The sequence below is a fragment of the Chiloscyllium plagiosum genome, chromosome 23 (genome assembly GCF_004010195.1).
Source record: "Chiloscyllium plagiosum isolate BGI_BamShark_2017 chromosome 23, ASM401019v2, whole genome shotgun sequence".
In the NCBI taxonomy this organism is placed as follows: Eukaryota; Metazoa; Chordata; class Chondrichthyes; order Orectolobiformes; family Hemiscylliidae; genus Chiloscyllium; species Chiloscyllium plagiosum.
Window position 1 is genome coordinate 10344661 of NC_057732.1, and position 24920 is coordinate 10369580.

General features: G+C 40.0%; 1 protein-coding gene across 2 annotated transcripts in view; it reads right to left on the reverse strand.

The window, feature by feature from the left end:
• LOC122561603 (phosphatidylinositol 4-phosphate 3-kinase C2 domain-containing subunit beta-like) overlaps positions 1-24920 on the reverse strand; it is a 217954-nt gene that overhangs the window by 62611 nt on the left and 130423 nt on the right. For both annotated transcript variants that reach the window (XM_043713462.1, XM_043713463.1), the window contains 7 exons: positions 21653-21833; positions 20241-20348; positions 14522-14614; positions 10292-10421; positions 9329-9465; positions 3007-3176; positions 1168-1324 (listed from right to left, as the gene is read on the reverse strand). In XM_043713462.1, coding sequence (XP_043569397.1) covers positions 1168-1324; positions 3007-3176; positions 9329-9465; positions 10292-10421; positions 14522-14614; positions 20241-20348; positions 21653-21833 — 976 coding nt within the window. The remainder of the gene's footprint in view (positions 1-1167; positions 1325-3006; positions 3177-9328; positions 9466-10291; positions 10422-14521; positions 14615-20240; positions 20349-21652; positions 21834-24920) is intronic.

A 24920-nucleotide genomic window follows, 5' to 3' on the forward strand; every position in this document is an offset into this window, starting at 1 on the left:
ACACACACACTGTTCACACTCACACACTCTTTACACTCACACACACTTCACACTCACACACTCTTTACAGTCACACACACTTCACACTCACACACACTTCACACTCACACACTCTTCATGCTCATACACATTCTTCACACACACAACTCTTTACACACACTCTTCACACACACATACACTTCACACTAACAACTTTTCACATATACACACACTTTCTTCACACTCACATACTCTTCACACACTCTCACACACTCTTCACAGTCACACACACACTCTTCACACACACAGAGTTACCACTGGGTTATGGGGTTTTATAGTCTAAATTGTGGATTGTCATCGGTACAACCTGTGGCTTGTCAGCACTGGGAGAGCAGGAAGCAGGCATCTTCACAGTCCGATATGTTGGATCTAACTGAGAGGATGCGGTGATCCTGAGATTGGTGGGAAGCCAGCAGTGGGATTGAGATTTTAATGAGCTTGAGAACAGTGCAACAAAATTAAAAATGAAATATCTCCTAGGCACACTTCTAAGCACCCTCTCAAACACCCTCAGATAAGGATGCCCAACATTGCACATCCTGTCCCACATGTTACTAAGGTCGCACTGTCAGAGTGGCTCTCTGACTTGTATAGTTCAGCAGTGTTTAGGCTCATTTTGGACTTAGAGCTCCATCTGAAGATTACATCAGATAGGTTTGGATTATCACTCTCTAATTATCTGGGGCTGCTGGCCTTTTGTTTTTAAGAGGAAACATGTGAGGCAGTGGGTTGAAATTTTCCCCATTTTGTTTTGATTTTGTAGGAATCTCAATGCTTGGGTCTGGAACTTTGTCAATCCCTATCCAACTAAACACCGCCTCTTTCCCCAATTACACAGACCTGTGTTGCAGTCCGCAGAAGATAGCCTTGTGGCTTTTAAGGGTTAGATCAGAAGGAATCTCTGGGGTAGTCCAGGGTTTGCCCCCTTGGTGCAGGGGTTAGATGGTGAGGCATACCACAGTCTGAAGAACTGCATTTAGTCGCCTAGTAGTACCTTAAAATGATTTTTAGCAATGGAAAAATTGTGCACAAAACCTCTACCCTCACCACGACCAGGCGGAAATCTACTCCTTTGATTCAGGGATTTTGAGGACCTTGATGTTTCAAAAAGTGTATTTTTGCTCTTACCAACTCCAGTAAATTCATCAAGAGTTGAGTGTGTTGTCGAATGATGTTGTAAGCCCGACAGCTTAGATCCACAAACATCTGGAAACGAGCTCCATCTTTTCCACCTTCTGTGATGAAATGCTCCATTTCAGATGTAAATATAAAAGGTGCACGATCCCTGGTTGTAATCATGGACAGACCCTGATTAACATATGGACTGTACTCTTTTGAATTAATAAACAGAAACTTTATTCTTTGATATGATAAAAGAGCTAGCACCTTTCATAACCCGAGTACGTCTACTGCATTTTAGCATAACAAAGTAATTTTGAAGTATCGTCATTTAAAAAAAATGTCATTCACAGAATGTGGGTATCACTAGCAGGGACAGCATTTATTGCCCATCCCTAATAGCCCTTAAGAAAGTGGTGGTGAACTGCCTTGTTGAACCACTAGGTCTTTGTGATAAGTGTTGTCAATTAGGAAACACGCAGCGAGATCCCATAAACAGCACTATGATAAGTAACTAGATATTAACCATTCTATTAATGTTGGTTAAGAGACAATGATCAGCCTGGAAATTGGGGTGAACCCTTCTAATCTTTTTCAAATATTCCCTTGAGATTTTATAGAATCTGTACAGGGTGGAAGCAGGCCATTCAAGTCCACACCAACCCTCCCAAGAGCATCCCACTCTATCCCTGTAACCTGCATTTCCCAAAGTGAATCGACCTAGTGTGCAATTTGACACTGTGAGCAATTTAGCATGGCCAATCCACCTGTTATGAAGTTGAAGGCATGTAATGTATCTTTAAGAGAGACTGAATGCTGTTCTGTGCTGAGTTGACAAGCACCTGTGTAATATGACTAGATAACAGTCTCAGAGTATACTGGAAAATTGAAAATATGTAACATTTGGCTGTGAAATAGATACCTGAGTTGGTTGCTGTTTTGACAACAATTTAAATTTAACCAATAAGTTTAAATTATGCCCCAGGATACTAAAATTTATTTCATTTATTGTTTTGACAAAATTGAACCTATGATATGATTTGACGTCAGGGATACAAAAAAAGGCAGGCATTTTGAAGGTCAGAGAACAACTGCCATCTGAAACACTCTCGATCAAAGGTATCTTTTCATATGAAACATCTTCACAGTAAAAAGAAAGAAGGTGACCCAGGGAGAACCTTCATCCGGAAGAAGAAAGTCACTGACAACAACAGCTGCTGTATGGTTTTGAAATGAAGGTTTTGTAAGTTTAGTAATTGTTTTATTGGAACAGTATACTGTTACAGAGTTGGAGGCAGATATTAAGCTGTAAGAGAAAGGGGGCTTCAAGTTATTGTTCAATGTCCACCTTTAGAGTTAAAGAACAAATTGATATTACTTTCTTTAAATAGTGGAATTTGGGAGTTCTCTGTCACTCATATTTTAACAGATTACGAGGTGAGGTGAGCTATTCTGGGTGTTTGGTTTAATTAACAGAGGTGCTCACTGCTGTGTCATAACACACCTAACCTGCTCATCTTTGAATTGTGGGAGGAAACCCACGGAGAATGTGCAAACTCCACACAAACAGTCACCTGAGAAGGGAATTGAACCCTGGCCCCTGGTACTCCGAGGCAGCAATGCTAACCACTGAGCCACTGTGCCGCCCAGATTTAACATCCACCTTAGCGGCCGGATAGCACCTCAGGATGACCTTGAACCTGAACATTTAGATAATGTAGCACTCTCTCAGTACTGTACTTAATTATCAGCCAAAAGTTTCAGCTGTCATCTCTGGACTGAGACTTGACATCATCCCCAAGGATGTGAGGAGTAAGACACTCTGGAGAAAAAGATAAATATGCTGACCTTTTCATGCTTCCAATCATCTGAGCATGACCCAATATTTTTCCAAAGTCAATGTGGAACATGTGACCTGTGGTTTTCAGCATTATGTTGTCATTGTGGCGGTCACAGATGCCCAAAACAAACGTAGCAACACACCAGCCTGCACAGGAGTTGACGAAGTTTTCCACAGCCTAATGAGCAAAACAGTAATACATGAACGATGCAACATAAACTTTAAATCCAGGAAATGAAACAAAATCTACCTCCATCATGGTACTTCGTTTAGAAATAGATATACAAAGGGATTTCAGAATCCTCATCCACGAATCTCCAAAAGCCAGCATCCAAGTTCAGTGGGTAATTGAATCGTGGTGTTATATAACAAGGAAACAGGCCCTTTGGCCTACTCATCCATATCGACCAGGTTTCCTCAACTGAACTAGTCTTATTTGCCTGTGTTTGGCCCATATCACTTTGAACTTTTCCTATCCTTGTATCTCACCAAAAGTCTTTTAACTGTTGTAATTGTATCCATCTCTAACTCTTCTTCTGGCAGCTTGTTCTATGTACGCACCACCTTCTGTGTGAAAACATTGCCCTGCAGAGCCATGTGAAAAGTGTTTGGATATTCACCTTCGTGAAGGCAAATGTTGGCCTTTATTTCAAAGAGAAATGAGCATTAAAAATAGGGAGGCTTTGCTAAAACGAGGCAAGGCTAGTAGTCAGATCACAGCTGGAATAGTGTGATCTGTTTTAGGCCCCTTATGTTGGAAAGTTATACTGGCATTTGGAGGCAGTCCAGAGAGGGCTGTTGAGTCTAATACATCTATTGAGAGACAGTCTTATGATGAGAGGTTGAGTAGTTTGGGCTTACTGACTGGGATACAGAAGAATGAGAAACAATCTGATTGAAACATATAAGATTCTTGGGGGACTTGATAGGGCAGATGTGGAAGGTTGTTTTCCCTTGTGGGAGAATCCAGTACCAGAGGGCATCATCTCAGAATAAGGGGTCACATGCTCAAGACAGAGATGAGGAAGAATGTTTTCTCTCAGAAGGTGGTGAATTTGTGGAATTCTTTACCACAGAGGGCTGTCGAGACTGGGTTGTTAAGTAGATTCAAGGCTGAGATAGGCAGATGGTTAATCAGTAAGGGCATGAGGGTGATGTAGAAAAAGTAGGAATGTGTAGCAGAATATTAGCAGAATGGTCTAATTGAATGGTGGAGTAGACTTGGGATGAATGGCCTCTTTCTGGTCTAACATCTCTTGGTCTTTAAAAGTTTCCGGACTCATCCCAGGCTCCACCTGTGGCCTCGTGAAACCAGCCAGACTCCACGTATTGGGCAAGACCTGCTACCGAGCAGTCCAGGTTCAAACTAAATAACTGGTCTTGCTCACTATTAGTTTCAGCACAACAATTGTGAGATCCAATTGGCAGGAACCCATAATGCCAGGATAGAATCAAAACAGCTTTATTTCAACATGATTGATGGAATCCTCTTTGGTCATACATGGTACAGAGAAGGAGAATTTAAAGAGTTTAGAAATTCCTTCTGCGATCCTTTTCAATAATTCGTGGAAAGACCAAATTAATCTGACAGTCAATGCAAACATCCAATGATCCCTGATGAACTTGCTCTCAACCTTATGTCACTTATTAGCATTCTAACTTCTCAAGTCAGAAGGCTGCAGGCTCAGATTCCACTCCATAAAGTTCAGTGTGTAATCCGGGCTGACACTAACTCACCACTTTTTGTTTGCAAGTGTTGTTCTTCTCTCCATTCTGTATTGCTCTGAGAAAGACTGTGTGGAGTGTGGGGATAAAAAAAAAGGAAGGTTTTGCACCACCTTTACTCTGTGCCAGCTGTGGGATTCTTCCTCCTGGCCCACTGATTTTCTGTTCCTTGATTCTGCAAAGTAGTAGCAGGCGCCACCATGGCTGTCATTTCCCTACAGGATGATGCTTAACAGTCAGCTACTGCTGCTTGGTGGAGCTCAGCACAATGTATGAGACCATATGTATGTAAAGATAATGTCTCCTGAGTAATGCAGTTAAGATCTGGGCTCAGGACTTGGAAATTATTGGGGTGGTGGGTTTCTGACCCCCAGATTGAAAATTAAGTCCCTGGACTTCACATCAGTGCATGCAACTGAAAGACCTCCCTGTGCATGCTCATATATGAATATGGTGACTATCTTGTACTCACAACACTCAAATTCGCATACCTCCTTGCAAGATCACAGATTTTATTGGAATATCTATCATATTCCAGCCACTACATTAATTGTGGCCAAGATCCATCCAAAAAAATTACAACTGAATAGGAATATTCATTTACACAGAATACTTTAACCAATATTGACTCAACTGCAACTTGAGTTTTCAGTTAACCCCACTACAAAGCAGTTTGTGAAATTTTTGCTGACTTTTTAGATGAAGGAAGCATTGTAATATGTTACTGTTTACTGTTTACTGAATAAATATTATTGAACACTTCTCATTGACAATTAGCCTTGGTTTCCTCCTGTGAAATCTTCTTAAGATGCTAATACAATTCTTCCCACATGCTATCAAAATGCAGCTGAAGGCTCTGGTTTCTGCAAAGGCTATGGGCCCTGATAACGTTCCATCTGTCAGTATGAAAACTTGTACTCCAGAATAAGCTGGGCCCTTAGCCAAGATTTACCAGTACAACTACACTGCTGGTATCTAATTTACAATATGGAAAATTGCCCAAATATGTCCTGGCTACAAAAAGCAGAATAACTCCAAATCACCCAATTACTACTCTGTCAATCCATTCACAATCGTCAGCACAGTGATGGAAGGTGTCACAACAGCACTTGTCTACTCTCTGATGCTCAGTTTAGGTTCTACCAGAGTCACCTGACTCCTCACCTCACTCCAGCCTTGGTCTAAACATAGATAAAACAGCTAACTCTAGAGTTGAGGTGCAAGTGACTGCCTTTGACATCAAGGTAGCTCTAGTAACATTCAATAGGAATCAGGGAGAAAACTCTCCACCGGTTGGAATCATCCTTGGCATAAAGGAAGATGATTGTGGTTGGTGCATCTCAGCTCCATGACATCTGTGAGAGAGTTCCTCAGTGTAATATCTTCAACCCAACCATCTTCAGCTGCTTCATCTACAATCTTTCTTCCATCATCAGGTTGGAGGTAGGAATGTTTGCTGATGATTATGTAGTGTTCTGTTCCATTCTCAGATACAAAGCAGTCTGTGCTCCCCTTGACATTCAACACATTTACCTCAAATAATCCCCCATTGTCAATATCCTGGCTATTATGATGAACAGGTTGTAAAGATACTGTGGCTACAAGAGCAGGTTAGAGAGTGGGAATCCTGAGTTGAGTAACTCACCTCCTGACTCCTCAAAACTTGTTCACCATGTACAAGAAAAAGTACAGGAGTGTGATGGAATATAGGCCATGTGTCTGGATGAGGGCAGCTCTAATATCATCCAAGAAACTTGACACTACCCAGGACAAAACAGCCTGCATTATTGACACCCAGTTCACCACCTTAAACAATCACTCTTTCCACTATCAGCAAAGAGTAATCAGTATGTGCCATCGACACAATGCAATGCAGGAATCTGGCAAACAACTTGCAATAGGACCTCTCAACACCACAATTTCCACCATGTGGGAGTAAAAGGGCAGCAGACCTACAGGAATACTTTATCCTGCAAGTTCCCTCCAAATTACACAATAAACTAGCTTGGAACAATATCACAGTTCCTTCACTGTCACTGTGTAAAACTCCTGGAATTTCCTTTATAGTAGCAGTGGGGGTGTGCCCAAACCCATGAACTGCCATTGGTCAAGAAGGCAGTTTGCCATTAACTTCTCAAGGCATGTTGGTGATGGAGAGCAAAGGCTGGCCCAACCAGAGACTCATATTTCATGAATTATCGAGAAGAAAGGTATTACAGTCATCAGAACTATCAACCAACAGGTTCAGCATTTTCCAGTAAGTGCAGTCTGTTGTATTATTATTGCTTTTTAGGAAAGCCCAGCCACAATTGGTCTCAATTCTTTGGAGCTACCAAGAACTTAGGAAAACATTGAAGTAGAATTCCAAAACTTATGATTTGGAGGAGCTGGTGTTGGACTGGGATGTACAAAGTTAAAAATCACACAACACCAGGTTATAATCCAACAGGGTTATTTGGAAGCACTAGCTTTCGGAGCACTGCTCCTTTTTCTGAAGGAAACATTGGCAGTGTGGACGAGAGAGAGGTCTCGGTGGCCATCTGAAGGATGAAAGAGCACCGCTTTGAAAGCTAGTGCTTCCAAATAAACCTGTTGGACTGTAACCTGGTGCTGTGTGATTTTTAACTCCAAAACTTAGGCAGTAGGCTGCGGAAGGTATCATTACCATTGGTGGATGTATAAAAATTACGGTTAAATGCTAAAGCATATTATGCCTGATGAATTTATATTTATTGTCACTGCTGTTACAAAGTTACTGATTTGGTTAGCAGGTTCCTGTAAATATAAACAATCACCTGAAAGATGAAGGAGCACCACTCCGAAAGCTAGTGCTTCCAAATAAACCTGTTGGACTACAATCTGGTATTGTGTGATTTTTAACTTTGTACATCCCAGTCCAACACCGGCACCTCCAAATCCTGAAAATAATGTTAAGGTAACTGATGAATTAATGTGAGAGGAAAGTACTGTGGATGGTGGAAAGCTGAATTATAATGAAAAGATAAAGACCTAAAATCCTTAAATCCCTGCTTGAACTGCTCAGAATTTCTAAAACTTTCCGATCCGTTAACGTGCTGTTTTATTATGATTGAGAGGTAAATGTTCACCAAGATAGCTGCGCTTCTTTGAGTCATGTCATGGGATCTTTTACATTCATTGGAGTCAACAAATGTCTGGTTAATGATTCATTCTGGAGTCATTGGTTAATCAAATATTTAACCAACCCTTTCTGAAAGTGCTAAGTGACGCCTGTTACTGACAGTCTGTTTCTTGTGTGTAACAGTAGCTGCTTGAGGAGATTGGGAATTGTTGTGTTACTGCTTGAAGAATTTGTGTTGCTTTAACAGCTGGATATCTCAATGAGCCAAGAATAGGATGAAACCACATAACCAATAACCATGCACAGTCCATCAGAAGCAATCCATGTAAGATTTTGTGAATCCGTCTTTTAGATTAGAATCAGTCTGACCATGGTGGCACAGAGAGCCTCACAGGGAAACTCACATCTTCAATACATTATCTGGGCCTACATTGTTAAAGTTCACTTGAGAATGTAACTTTTTAAATAAAACTTTGGCAATTTACATATGAAAGAACTGAAACCAACATGGTCATTCTAAAAGATGAGAGACTTAAAACCAATCCAAGTCTTTTCCAAACATAATTTCAGTTACATCACACTGTAAACATTTGCTATAAATTCTGTGTTATACAATCCTATTTTCCACAACCACCTGATGAAGGAGCAGCACTCTGAAAGCTAGCGCTTCCAAATAAACCTGTTGGACTATAACCTGGTGTGGTGTGATGTTTAACTTTGTACAGCCCAGTCCAAGACTGGTGTCTCCACATCATCAGAAGCAAGTTCACATCACAGTTTACGTTTCTTAAGAAAAATCCCCACCACTGCCACCATGTTGGATTTTATTTATGTGAATTGTAACACAAAATAACTTGAAATCAGCTTTATATAATACCTGAGACTACAAGTTGCAATCATAATTAAGTGTACATGTACATAGGCTTGAGCTTGCTTCTGTTGAACTGTGCAAAGCAGTTCATCATGTCATTTCATTCTGGTTCTTGACTTATTAGCATAGCCAGCCCTTAAAGCAGGAACAATACAATTTGAAGTTGACTCAGTGCTGTTGTACCAAACCTCAAGCAGTGACTCCTGCAGGAAGTATTGCAATTGTGAGATTTTACTAATGGAACACTGTGGCTATACCAATATGGTTCAGTCTTCTAAATCTGCATTCAATTCTCCCTCAACTTTGACTCCAATTTGCTCTATTGGATTGCAAATATAATGGATTTTGGGAAACTCTCTTTATAATATCAAGCAATCTCATCCCTCTCTCAAATGTATGAATGCTGTTCTGAATATAGAATGTACAAGTTTATACAAGATCTGCTTTGATCAATTGTAAATTCCATTCAATACACGGCAAATAATAAAGGATGGGAGCTTGAAGTAATCACAACAACACTGAACTGATCACAAGCAGCTCCCAAATCACTGGTTATATAATAGAAAAATACTACAGCAGTAGAGGACCACCACTTTTGTTTTACCCATGATGCAAACATAAGGTTAATGCTCACGTTCTTGTACTGTTCTTCAGTGGGGTTGTGTTCCTGGAACCATTTTAAAAGAGTGTGCTCCTTGAGTGGCCCAATGATACCATGTTTCATATGGATCTTGGCAAGTGTTGTGGCATCAGGGACCAATTCTACCAAGCCTGCAAGGAGTCCAAGAGCTTGAGTGAAGCAGTGTACAAAGGCCTTGAACATTTTGCTTTTGCTTGCAATAAATCAATCACTGTACAATGGTAACAAATCGGGAGATCATGGCCTAGTGGTATTATCGCTGGACTATTTATCTAGAACTCAGGTAATGTCCTGGGGTCCCAAGTTCATATTCTGCCATTGCAGATAGTGATGTGTTCATACAATAAAAATCTGGAATTAAGTGTCTCATGATAAGCAGAAAATCATTACTGATTGTCAGGACAAATCCATTTGGTTCACAAATGTCCTTTAGGGATGGAAACTGCCATCCTTACTTAGTCTAGCCTACATGTGACTCCCCCGACCCACAGCAATGTGATTGACTTTTAACTGCCCTCTGGGCAATTATGGGTGGGCAATAAATGCTGCCTACTCAATAATGCCACATCCAGTAAATGAATAAACTAAAATATAAGGGTTGAATTTATACCATGATCTTCAGTAAGTTGTTCATGGAAGATTTCATATTATTTTTATTGAAAATGCCTTTCATTTTCATCAGCATCAAACTCCTAACAAATGCAGAGCATTACTTATTAATTTTGAAGTGAAAATATTTTGGCTTCTTTGTGTGTAATGCTAAAAATATTGATATGAAATTTTTGCTATAAGCACTTGAAATATTACTAAGTATAGTGAGCAACTTAATCCTGCAAGGATGATCTTAAAAATATTGGTTTGCAAAAAATGTAAACTTTTTATCAATGTAATTTAAGCGTTATACCTTTTTAAAGGGTCTAATATGTTTAATAAAGAAGACAACGCTGTAGCACAGACCTCTTCCTCTTCCTGTTGATATGCACCTGTAGATGATCATGCTCAGATTTAGCCCCTCCTGGCACCAGATCCTGTCCATCACTTTAACCAGCTGCAGAACAAGCATGTCCTGCCGAAGGTCGTCTCCTGACTGAAAAGAAATGTCAAAATCAATAAGTTTAGAAATCCAGCAAGATTGTAATAGGTGCCCCAATTGCATTGCTGCTGGGGATGTTGAAGCCTACATAATTCAATAGGAAGTCACTGTGATATTTGCAGGAAGTTTCAATGGACACAAGATTTTTAAAGTTACACAATATACAAATTGAAGGAGATACTATTGTGTTGCAGAGATGGTACCAACAAAGATGAAACGAGGAAAGCTGTCACAGGCTTCAAATGGAACAATCATGGGAAGTGCATACCATATTATGACAGACATGAATATCTATTGAATATTTTTTTCATTCAAGTTTCTGACGTTGATATTTAAAACTGAAACTGGCCAGGAATTAGCATGTCACCACTGATAGACAGGTATGGTTTCAAGATGTCAACTTTACACACATAGTTTCCATTACAAAATAGTAAAGGCAGAATTCATTGTAAATATTAAAACATGTTGGAATATTTAACTTTAAAACATTATATTATGTTGGTTCAACTGGTTTAAATATCCTTTGGCCTCAAATCATGTTTTTCTTGAAGATTATACTTAGTACAACATCCTGTGAAATTAATTTTCTTCATATGAGAAAGGTAATACTCAAAGTTTTATCTGCTTTTCGTTTATGAAAGTATACTAAAATTGATGGTTCTAATGAAGTAGCTGAGCCAACACTTTACAGTGGCAGGAAACTGTCATTGAAGTTCATGATGGTTAAGGGAACCTACTCAAGCCTTGCTTCTTAAGGTCAGACTTTGACTTCGGTTGTGTGATGTAATGTATTTAATTTATGTATACATGGGTGTTGGTTACTGTCTTCAGGACTTTGTTTTTAAAAGGACATGGTCAGAGAGCAGGTGACTGGCTGTTGAGTATTAAGGGAGTATTATTTGTATATGGTTGCTTCCTACATGTAGGATAGACAATGGATGGTTATTAGTTTTGCTTCATTTCAGGATACTTTAACTCCCCCTCCCACTCCGCCAAGGACATGCAGGTCCTTGGCCTCCTCCATCGCCAGAACCTGGCCACACGACGCCTGGAGGAAGAGCGCCTCATCTTCCGCATAGGAACCCTCCAACCACACGGGATGACTGTAGATTTCTCCAGCTTCTTCATTTCCCCTCCACCCACCTTATCTCAGTCCCAACTCCCGGATTCAGCACCGCCCTCTTGACCTGCAATCTTCTTCCCGACCTCTCCGCCCCCACCCCCTCTCCGGCCTATCACCCTCACCCTCACCTTCCACCTATCGTATTCCCAGTGCCCCTCTCCCAAATTCCCCCCCCTACTTTTTATCTCAGCCCACTTGCCACAACAGCCTCATTCCTGAAGAAGGGTTTATGCCCAAAACGTCGATTTTCCTGCTCCTTGGATGCTGTCTGGCCTGCTGTGCTTTTCCAGCACCACACTTTTCAACACTTCATTTCAGGATAACCAAGGATTGATTTTACTTCATAAAAACTCAACATGTTTTTGGGAGATTAGAGGAGACCTGACTAGAGTCAGAGACAAGTTTGGTTTCTGTCCTGGAATGGAGTTCTCAGAATATAACAGGGAATAAGTTACCTCACCAGAAGTCTACTCTGTGGAACGTACAGACCAGAAAGGATTGGTTAGAAATTTGCAAGTTATTAGAAGCTGAGAATATCTAGACTCTTAGTATCATAGGTATTCATGCAAGAAGACTCCACAATACATAAAATAAAAAAAACTAGAGATAATCAGTTTAGTCAGATTTAATATAGGGGCATAAATTCTCTGAACCTGAATTTCTGTAAATATTTGCTATTGAGAAATAAGTTGAAAGCTTTGTTTTGCTGTGTGTTTTAAGATATTTTAAAACTGTCTTCTATATGGAATCCCCACAGTGTGGACACTCAGTCCATCAAGTCTGCAACAACTCTCTAAAGAGCATCCTAACCAGACTCTACCCCCGTAACCATGCATTTCCCGTGGCTAATCCACCTAGCCTATGCATCCCTGGACAATTTAGCTTAGCCAGTCCACCAACCCTGTACATCTTTTGGACTATGGGAGGAAACTGGAGCATCCAGTGGAAACCCACACAGACACGGGGAGAATGTGCAAACTCCACACAGACAGTCACCCAAGGCTGGAATCCCTGTGCTGTGAGGCAGCTCTGCTAGACACTGAGCCACCATACTGCCCCATCTAGATAGATTAGTTTGATCTATTTTGTTTGCATTTTTGTGTAATAAACTTTTGTTAGGTTGTTAAGGAAAATCTACAATCTCATGTGAATATGTCTCAGTGACTGACTACCACATTAATAAACAACTAAACATACAATATATCAAGCCAGATTTCATTCTGGGATCTGACTTGTCCAGCAGTACCACCACCGTAGATGATAAAACATTTACCTCATGTAGCATTCTGGCAGTATGTGATTTTAGTATGTAATTAATCAGGTTTTTAAGCATCGAAAGGAATAAAGCAGATAATCTGTATGCCATTTACATCATAAGAGCTAATCTTAACTGCCATCTCATTATGTCTGCCCTCCCTAGCTAGTCACATTCTTAAATACTTGGTTCAGATTGGTTCAGCAGCTATCATTATAAAGATAAATGTAAATTTATTCACTGGACGTCTTTTGTCATTTTAACAGTAAGCACTAGAAGCTATATTCACTGATCTACAAGATTATTATAGTAACATCATGTTATTGAATGAGCTCTCAAAGCATCTGTGGAAAAGCAGAGATTGCGGTGCTACTCATTCTATTCTAATCAAAAATGAGTGTGGCAATTAATTTTGGTCATTTACATTCAGGGCATGAAAAAGATTGTAGCACACTATGAATTGAAATCTGCTACATCTCTGTAATTAGCCTCTTCAGTTATCTCTTCAAACTCTATCCCAGTGCTTCCCTCCTATCTACTTATTTGATTTCAAAACTAACTCTTCAGTTGCCTCAGTTTTGTTCAATGGACCAATCCTTCAGCCTTACTTCACTTTGTGCTAATTTCTCTCCTTTTGCTCACTTTTTCCCCAATTGTTCCCTCAATCTCTTCCCATGACACCCTCCTTTTCCTTGCCTTTCTTTCACTTTATTCAAATCATTTGCCATTCCCTCTGCCTTCATTCTTTCATTAATGCCTCTTCTATCACATTGTTTCAAACTACCACTTGTTTCCAACACTTCACTGCTTTTAAATTCCACTGTTTTCAAGTGGCTAGCCCTTTTGTTCCGTTGCAAAGCAATTTTTCCTTGTAAACTGCATTGGTCCTTAAATTGAAAATATAATGTATTCCCCCTCCTGGATGCCATTTCATGTTTGCTACTTTTTTTGAATGACAATTTTGCAGTAATTGGACCAATTAAAACAACTTCAAGGGCAGCATCGTGGCTCAGTAGTTAGCACTGCTGCCCCACATCGGGTTCGATTCTGGCCTCTGGCAACAGTCTGTGTGGAGTTTGCACATTCTCCCTGTGTCTGTGTGGATTACCTCCGGGTGCTCCAGTTTCCTCCCACATTCCAAAAGATGTGCAGGTCAGGTGAATTGGCCGTGCTAAATTGCCTATAGTTTTAGGTGTATTAGTCAAGGGGTGAATGTAGGGAAATGAGTCTGGGTGGGTTACTCTTCGGAGGGTCTGTGTGGACTTGTTTCCTGTTTCCACACTGTAGGGAATCTAATCTAAAAAAAAACTGGCCATTGTTCATATTGAATGGTGCAGGTTGATCTTTTCAGGAATGTCCATTTTGAAACCTCAAGCACAATTTTAGAATGCTCTACTTTGATATTCCAGCAATTGACTTTGGGAAAATCAAAAACGTCATGCAACCTACCAGTCATTAATTTAAACTGACAACCAGAGAGGGATAGCTTTGATATAATAAATAATCACCACTCTGTCGATCTTTAAGTCGGATTTTGCAAATGTGTCACAATTTAAGCCATGGGGTGGACAAAGTTAAAAATCAAAGTTAAATAGGAGCACCTGATGAAGGAGCAGCGCTCTGAAAGCTAGTGCTTCCAAATAAACCTGTTGGTCTATAGCCTGGTGTTGTGTGATTTTTAACAATTTAAGCTGACCTGAATCATTCCAGTCATACCTTGAATATCACGTTTATATTTTCGCCCAATGGGTCTGCGTTTATGAAAGATATTTTCAGAGGAACGGCATTTGAGGTGAAATACGAACAAGCCTTTTTTGCAAAGAGAAAAACATGGAAATATAAGTACCGTGGTAAATTGGTAACATTTTGATTTGATCAACATTTGAAGCATATACAAAGAGTGGGCCAACTGGATTGCTATAACAAAGACTGATGGGCCAAATCATATCCTGGTGCCATTGATGGGGCTCAAATGATGGTAGGCTCAATTTCTACTAGCCTTAACATATAATCTAGCAATTGGCACTTCTGCTCAATACAGAAGGTGTGGCTTCGTAGGGGGTGCTGCTTTCCAGGCAAGATGGGTCCCCCTCTTTCTATTAACATGTGCAAAAAATTCCTTTGCACATTTGGAAAATACAAGGGGCTCCCCTCAGCCAACACAAATCCTTAACCAACTATTCTAGAAATGCACCCTCTGGTTATTATTCCCATTGTGCAATTGTGTTCTTCTTCAGTTGGCTGCCATATTTGTCTATAAACCAACTATGTGTTTCAAAAATAAATTGGGTCAATTCTGAAATGGTTTTGGGAAGTCCTGAGGGCCTGAAAGGTGCTGCATTAAAAGCAAATTTGTTTTTTATATGCTTCCTATGAGTGAGCAATGGTTAACCAAGAAAAAGCAATAAAGTCTAAATGTTTTCGGTTAGGATATTGTCAATCAGAACTTCTAGCCTGAGCCCTTCGAAAAAGAAACCTGTAAATTATTTCATGGAGAGATTAAAAAGGCCTTGTGTCAGCACAATATGTCATGTAAATAGAGTCCACACCCTCCCGCATTGGGAGAAAGTTAATCACACTTGTGCAGTAATTGTTTTGCATTGGCTTATATGATGTTTCTATAGAAACAATTCCTGAGTGCATGTGAAAAGCTTTAGATTTTAGATTTCTGTATTTTGAATCACTATGTCAAGCTAATCGCAGCAAAGTGCCTCATTTAAACAACTAACAAATGATTTTGTTCGACTGCTTGCTGTCCAAGATTGAGAGCTGAGGCTATGGGACTGAAGTAATTTTGCTTTAAGCAGAGGCCTTAAGGCTATTACAAACTTGTAATTTATTTCCCCTGTGACAAGTTTCAGACACCAGAGAATGTGGATCATTAAATTCACTTCATTCTACATTGGATTTCAATTCGTTGTCAAATTTGAAAATCAGCATTCCATTTTGTCGAGTGAATATGATAACTTAACCCTTTCAGTAAATAACGCATTAGATTTGTAAAGAACAGAGAGGTATAAATGATTAAGACTGCAGTTTGGAACTCTGATAAGTTTAGACTAAAACATATTTTGGATGCTTTACAAAATGGCATTGATCAATCGAAAGATAAATCTACTTAATGTCTTGGCTCAGAGAGTAACGTTTTTAGTTCAGTCACAACATTGTGAGTTCAAATTCTGAAGGTGACCCAAATCTGAAATTTAGAGAGACACTTCAGTGCACAACTGAAGGAGTGCTGCATTGCCATAGGTGCACTTTTTAATTGATGGGTATTTGTTGCACAAGGAATCACAATGTAATTAGTTCACACATTCAGGTTGAGATAGCAAAGTAATGCCACTAGTAATCCGAAACCCAGATTAATGTTTTGGGTTCAAATCCCACCATGCTGACTGGTGGAACTTAAATTCAATTAAGAAATTTGGAATATAAAGCATGAACAGTTTGATTAGAAAATATCCATAAGGCTAATCACTGTAATAGTGACTGTTATATAAGGTAGTACCTGAAAGGGTTAACTGACAGAACAAGATAAGCCCTGCCCATCAGGGTGGACAAGGTTGATCCTGGGAGTACCAAAAGGCATTTTGTATCTTTTATTTTAATGCTAAGTCCATCTAACTAACACTAATGTGTACTTGCTCTTATGTTGAAACAGGTAGCCTCACAAGACATTAACATGTATCTCAGATACAACGTAATTAATTATTAAGTACTGTGTAATAAACCTTTACTGTTTATTGAAGTTGAGCCTATATTTTGCCTAAGACTTTGTGAGTGCTAAAATAATTCCACGGAGGCTAGTATCCTGTCACCAAGTCACCGTTTATTTACACGTGCATAGTACTTGACACTGGTCCAACTTCCTCAGAGCCAGCCCTCAGAGCGAACAGAACCTCTGACCCTTCTGTTTATTTTTTTTGGGGAGAGTCCTTGACACTGGTCCAGCTCCCTCAGAACCAACTCTCAAAGTGAACAGGGTGTCTGACAGTCCTGTTCTCTTTTTCTTTTCTCTTTTTTTTAACAAAATCTCTGACGCTCCTGTTTTTTTTCCCATTTTTTTACACTAACTGCGGTAGTGCTTATTTTTTCCCCAGCACCCATGTTGTGTGTGCACGTGACCATCCTGTTTATATCTGTCAGCTAGGGCTCCCTGATTGGACCAGATTAACAGCCCTAATCAGGAAACTCATAATCTAGGAGTCCACCTGGCTGACCTCATTCCAATCATTACCATTCCAAATGGTATCAGTAATTAGATTAATCCTGTGAAGGAGGATTGGTGATTTTGAAGCTACCCAAGGAATCTCAGATGGTTCTGGATGACCAGACTATGTACCAAGTTGGCAGTGTGGCAGATATCAACATCAATACCAAAATCCCAACTTGTTCACTAAGTTCCTTTGAGGAGGGAGATCTGCATCCTTACTTGTTTGGCCTACATGTGATGCTGAATCCACAGCAGACTTCTGTCTGAAATATACTAGCAAGACCATTTAGTTCAAGGGCGATTGTGGCTAACAAACATCAGCTTCGTGCGCGGTGTCCACATTCCACCAAAGAATAAGGGAACAAAACAGTGATTTCTATAATAGTTAAAAGAAGGAATTTTCACTTATAGAGTGTTTTCATTTTTCCAGGACACCACAAAGTACCCATAATAGTTTAGGAACACAGTCCATATTTAGGAGGCAAATACCACAGTAAGATTGCGCAAGATAAATTAACAGTTTTGTTTTTATGTGGTGCTATTAGTTGAGGAATGAATATGAGGAAAATGGCTTTTTTCTTTCTGATTTGACTGAAACCTAAGTTTTCCACTTCGTCCCTTCATCAATTCAGTCTTTGTAAAAGTACCTGCTTCTCTTGCTGTTTCAACCTGTCTGCTGCTGAAATGCTTTTTCATGACTTTGTCACTTTTAGGCTGGACAGTTCCATTGCTCTCTGGCTGGTTTCCATCTCTCGTGCTCCATAAAACCTGTGCTCATTGAAAACTCTGCTGCTGCATTAACCTGCATTAAATTCTGTTCACTTGCCACCCCATAGAAAAAGGGAATGGAGCACTGATTTGAAAGTGCTGATTCCTTGTGTTTAATCATGTTTCTCAATGTCAAAAACATCTGCAGCTTGGTTCCACAGAACAACAAAAGGATACCCACTCAGAGTTGTCTTTTGTTCTGTTTTGATTTCTGAAATGCTGACTAAGCCAGAATACTGGAAAAGCTTTTCATTAACGTGCCACTCCCAAAATAATGAAAAGAAGAAACTGTGGTTGAGTATCTTACCCTTCCAGTTTTTCTAGTTAAATGTCAGTTTACTTTGTTGCTAGCTTATTCACCTTGAAGTCGTTGTGGGCACAAGCCTGAAGCTGGGATTTCTGCCGTTAATCTTGGCTGACATTTCATGCAGTACTGAGGGAATGCTACATCAGCATGAGCCTCCGTTTACACTTCCATTCCTCCTTACTGGTGAGGAAAAGATCTGATCACAGCACTCCATGATGAAAATCTCGCTAGCTGTGTGACTGGGATGGAGTGGAGGTGCTGGTGTCAGACTGGGGTGGACAAAGTCAGAAGTCACATGACACCAGGTTATAGTCGAACAGGTTTATCTGAAATCACACAAGCTTTTGAAGCTCAGCCCCTTCATCAGGTGTGGGGATGAAAGCAGGATAGAGATGCCAGGAAATTTCTCTATTCTCAATTCACACCTCCAAAAAATCCAATCTCAACTCTCTCTGACATTCATTGGAACTATGAGCCCTTACACTGACTATCAGTCTAGTGTTCTTCCTTGAAAACATTTTCAACACCTGCATATTTACAGCCTAAGTCAAGGTCTTATTCAAGGACAATATAATATCCTTTGTTTTGTATTTAATATCCTGAGAGTATATCATACCATCAACTGCATTTGCTTTTGCAATAATCTTGTGGCATTCATCAGAAGGTTAAGGGGAGATGTGATAGATGTTTTCAAAATCATGAGTGGGCTGGATACAACAGTTAGGGAGAGACTGCCCTTACTCATAAAAGGAACAAGAACAAGAGAGCGTTGATTTAAAGTGATCTGCAAAAGATGCAAGGATGAAGTGAGAAAAAGCTTTCTCACTCTGAGTAATTATGGTCTGGAATGCACCTCTTGGAAGTGTGGTGGAGGCAGGTTCAATTGTGACATTGGATTATTAGATAAAAATAACGCCTGTGTCTGGGGAAAGGCAGGGGATTGACACGAAGTGATGATGCTCATTTGATGAGGCAGTAGAGGCATGATGGGCCAAACAACCTCCTTCTGCACCGGAAGACATCTACGATTCCAGTCTTGAACCTTTAGAGATTCACCTGCTATAGCAGGTCTTATTTCCACTCGACACCATTAAGCTCCTAACTTTGTATCATTATACCTACTCACATTGTCAACACAGTTTTTATTCACCAAAATGGTATCTGTTAGATGTAAATCTGTTTCCTCATCATAATCAATTTTGTGGCTGATTTCAAGATTCCAAAACCTGTACAAATTCTTGTGTGCAATCTACATATTTGTGGTTAGTTTTTTTCTTCCATTCCCTATTCAGATACATCCAGATTACTAATAATTGTTGTGAAAGGCAGTGGCCAAGAAAACCAATCACTGCTGGACCCAACTCATAACATCTCCCTATATAGAATTACTGCTATTTCACATGTACTTTTGCCAATGAGAATGCAATTAATTTAATCTCAATTCAAAATCTGCCCACTGATTGTACAGAATCTAATTAAGTAGGCAATCATTTATTACTTAGTTTCAAAATCAAGTTTTGCAATGTCAATTAGATCTTTCCGATCCACCAATAAAATAACTGCCTCTTTCTCTCTCTCTCTCTCTTTCTCTCTCTCTTATATGGCCTTTTACAAAGACTTTTAATAGCCTCTCTGTGCCCCAATAGTTGTTTTGTGTTTAACTATATATGTTGTTTTACTATTGATGCTCACTGTCCTTGATTGGTTAAACCTGGGTGTGGACTCAGAGAAAAGTAAACAGTGCTATCGAAAGAGTTGGAACCAAGATCTGGAGCATGGATAAGAATTTTAAATAAAAATTAAATTAAAAATACACAAATAAAAATTGTAAATACAACCTGTTACACATATAGAAATCTCTGCATCAAGCCAAAATATAAAACATGCATTAGTAGTCACACAAAGAATCCCCATTAATCACATTTATGAACTTGTCATAACTAAAGTCAAGTGAATGGGCTTTTAGATTTCCAGCTCTGACTTCCTGATTAATGGCAATTACTTTTTATTTGCACATTGCTTATTGAGGGGACAGAAGAAAATGGAAAACATTAAGGGTTGTACAGTAATCCAGAACCTCAGTTGACCAAGATCAAATTTAAAAGTAAATCATGAGACAACCACAGGTTCTTCAGATGTGAACTCACGTTGGCATCGATGCCTTTGACTGCAAATACAGGATTCAATGGCAGACGGCAAACATGTTCCTGGTAGAAGAATTTGTCTAATTCTTCAATCTCTTTCGCTAATAAAGTCTGAAACATGTGAAAGAAAAAGTTTTTACTTCTAATGCAAGAACAAACCGAAATATGCCCTTGGCCAAAGTAATCAAAACAATCATTGTACTAGAAATGAAGTGGACTCTTCCCTTTTCCGTACAGAGAAGGTGCCAGCAATAGGAAACCAGCGGAGAAGTTCAATGGTGCATTATTTCCCAAGAGTGAACTGTGCTCAAAAGGCTGCAAAACTTTCCCAGGTTATGTACAAATCATCCAAGGGATTTGTCTGAAGTTGTGAAGTTCTGCTGGGGAGAGGGTGTAAAGGCATTGTGATTCATGGACACGGAGATTTTTCATAGGGAAGAGCTAACAGGGAGTTCATGGAACTGTCAGATTTTTAAGTTTTATAGACATTTAAGTTATGTATATGCTTTAGAAAATTGTGTAGTAGAAAAGAGCAAATAATACTGAACACATTTGTCACCTGGGGCCAAATCTGTCCCTGTAGTGTCCACCATTTCCAATGCCGTGAATGCTGTTTTGTATTCAACTCATGCACATTTCCATTGGTTGTAAGCATTTAGATACTGTTGGCAGATAAGCTTGTACCTTCCACTTTTAACCTTGCGTAGCTGAATATCCATTCAGCAACCTGAAAGAGACCTTACCAGCTATTGCAAGTAAGTCAGTTTCTTTCAGGTGAGTTGCTGCTTGACGTTTACTGGCTCTTCTTGTTATATTAGAAGTGTTTGGTGGTTTCCAGAGTTGTTTAAAAGTGTTAAAGTCCACAGCACATAATGTGGCATGTGCTGAATGACTCCCTACCTGCTTGGATGGGTGCGGCTCCAACAAACCTCAGGAAGCTTGACACCATCCAGGACAAAGCAGCCCTCTTGAATGGCACCAAACTACAAACATTTCCTCCCTCCCGACTTAATTCAGTAGCAGTGGTGTGTACTATCTACAAGATGCATTGCAGAAATTCACCAAAGCTCCTTGGACAATACCTTTCAAAATCCATAACCACTTCTGCCAAGATGGTCAAAGGCAGAAGATACACAGGGATTCCACCATGTACAAGTTCCTCTATGAGACACTCGCCATCCTGATTTGGAAATTTATCACCATTTCTTCAGCTTAAAATCTTTGAAATCCCTCCCTAGGGGTACCTACAGCACATTTGGACTGCAGCAGTTCAAGAAGGCAACTCATGACAACCACCTTCTCAAGGGCATTTAGCAATGGACAATAAATGTTGGCCCAGACAGCAACTCCCACAACCCATGAATGAAAGGAAAACTTACCAAAGGTGTCATTGGATAGATCTTGCTAGTACTCACCGAACGTTTTGACTGGTCCATTGCCCAGACCTTCTGTGCTACCTCAACTAACTTATCGATGAGCTTGGTCTCTTTATCAAATTCTTCTCGCATGGCTTGCCCTGAACAGCAGAGCACAGCTGCTAATAGCTGGCTATACCTATCCTTATATTGAAAGTCTGCCAAGCCATCTTTCAATAACCTGTGTAGGGACATAAAGAATAGTCTCCACTTGAGTTTGCACTTCATGGACAGAATGAACATCAAAAATCAGAAACACTGGAATGTCGAACATTTACATCAAAAGCATAAGGTTGAGGTTGGCTCTGCAATGTAAATTGCAGGGGTGGCAAAGTGGTTAGCACTGCTGCCTCGCAGCGCCAGGAACATGGGTTCAATTCCAGACTTGGGTCACTGTCTGTGTGGAGTTTGTATATTCTCCCCATGTCTGCGTGGTTTACCTCTGGGTGCTTAAGTTTCCTTCCACAGTCCAAAGATGTGCAGGTCAGATGGATTGCCCTGTGCTAAATTACCCATAGTGTCAAGGGATGTGCAAGTTGGGTGGGTTAGCCATGGGAAATGCAGGGTTACAGGAATGGAGTGGTCTGGGTGGGATGCTCTCTGGAAGGTCAGTGTGGACTCGATGGGCCGAATGGGCTGCCTGCACACTGTAGGGATTCTATGATTCTAATTGAGGAAATGGTTCCAAAAGCAGCAGTTTTTTGGTGCTAAAATAAACATTAATGACTGTCTGTCAAAACAGTCACATCCCTCCTCCATAACCAACACTGAATACTTATGATTAATTACCAACACGTTCTAACCCATTTGACCATACTGGCTGACTCAGAAAAAAATACATGGAAACATTTACAAAAGCTTGAGAAAATCTGTTACAAGTGAACAAAATTCAACATATTCTGCAGCATTAGATATTGGATCGTATTTACTCGGGGGAAATATTTGAAGTACATAAAAGAATAGTTGGCAGCTGTAGTGGATTTAGAAACTGCTGAAGGAACTTGAGATGTGAAGTAGCACATTTAGACCCTTGAGCCTGCTCTGCCAATCAATTAGATCAAGAGTGATTTTCTCTACCAGCCTTCCAATTAGCTCCATATTCCCTGATACTGTCACTTAACAAAAAGCTGTCCTACCCTTGAAATCTCCAAGTGAACCAGCATCCATTGGATTTTGGGGAGAGATGTCTATTTTTCTACTATCCTTAGTACAAAGAGCTGCTTCCTGAATTCCCATCTAAATGGTCAAGTTGGCTTTTGAAATTTATGTTCTCTTTTTCTTGTCTGTTCAAGCAAAGGCAGTAGTTTTTCCATCCTACTGAATCTTTTTAATTAAGTATTTCAGTAAGTATTTCAGTCAGGTTATGCCTCAATCTTAATCAAAGGATATACTAGACATGTACACTATCCTCATAGTTTACTCCTTTATTCTGATAAAATATGTGCTCCGTGCCTCTGTCTGCCAAAGTAAATATATCCCTTCGAAGGTTTGGTGAATGAAAGTGAATGCAGCATTCCAAATGTGGTATGCCATTAAGCTCCAGTCTAAGTCAATTTGCCTTTTTGATTACTTTTTATTCCTGTCTGTTACCTTTAACAGGCTGGGTATAGGCTCTAGAGCTTGACAAGAGGCAATTTTCCCTCTATAACATGTAAATAGACATGAAATCAGGAGCCAGTGATTATAATGGTCGAAAACCTTGAACTTATTTTTCAGCAAGATTCAGAGGAAATTAATTGATACTATATTTGGTTTCTTTTTACAACATTCCAGAGTCCCTCACGCCAAAAATGATTTCAGTTGGGCAAAAATTGCCATCAGTCCTCTTCGAGGACTCCATAGCAGATCAGAGGAAGGTTGAATAGGGAAATACCTGATTAACTTTGTGCTGACTCAGTATTATTGAGACCTCTGATGGATGGGGCATAAATATCTTTAAATCCTTTAAACTCTGACTAATTCCCAAATGACCTGAGGCTTGAAATTATTGCTGCTGATTGGTGTGAGGTTGGTTGAAACATTTATGTGACAGTTCGCTGTCCCCTCATCTAATGGAGCCATAAACCTATTTAAAATATGTCAACCAAAATCTCCTTTAAAAAGGGTATGTATGGATAGACTTCATTTGCTGTTAGCTTTTGACTGAATATTCCTGGTTATGCTTAATGTATTAAAAGCTCCTTTGCCTCAGGCTGAAAACAACAAATAAACATGTACAAAGCAAGATCTGTAAAATGAAATGCTGGAGAAATGTTCTCAGGCAAGCATAGTAACATAGGAGCAGTATTAGGCCATTTAACCCATTGGGCCTCCTCCCCCGCTCAGTATGACCACGGCAGATCATTCCCTTCAGTGCATTTTTTTTCCCATACCATCTTCATACCCCTCTACTTCGGTGGTGTTTTGAAATCATAACCTTAAACATGCTCAATGGTTTCTGTCAGGTCGACAATTCCAAAGATTCATAACCTTCTAGTGAAAAACAGTCTCCTCATCTTGGTCCTAAGTCACTGTCTCTTTAATCAGTCAATGAATGTGGTGCTGGAAAAGCACAGTCAGTCAGGCAGCATCCAGGGAGCAGGAGAGTTGATGTTTTGCGCATAAGCTATCTATCAAGAATATGTAATCCCTGATGAGGAGTTTATGCTTGAAACGTCGATCTCCTGCTCCTCGGATGCTGCTTGACCTGCTGTGCTTTTCCAGCACCACGCTTTATGACTCTGATCTCTAGCATCTGCAATCCTCACTTTCTCTCACATATCTCCTTAATGACCCAAGTAATTCCTCTTTGCTGTACTCTGTGGATATCAATTGCTCTGATATGGATAGTTCAGACCTTTCTTCCTTTGAGGATATAGTGGTATATGCTAAAGTCACTGGGTTAGTAATCCAGAACCTTAATATTTTGGGATACATGTTTGAATCCTACCATGGCAGATGGGGAAATTTTCATTCAATAAGAATCTAATATAAGAAAAGTAAAGCTTGTGGTGACCATATAAGCAATTGTTGTAAAGACCCATCTGGTTCTCTAATGGCCTTTCTGAATTAAATTAGTCATCCTTACCTGGCCTGGCCAAGAGATGAAGTAAAACGAATGACTGCAGATGCTGGAAACCAGATTCTGGATTAGTGGTGCTGGAAGGGCACAGCAGTTCAGGCAGCATCCGAGGAGCAGTAAAATCGACGTTTCAGGCAAAAGCCCTTAATCAGGAATAAAGGCAGAGAGCCTGAAGCGTGGAGAGATAAGCTAGAGGAGGGTGGGGGT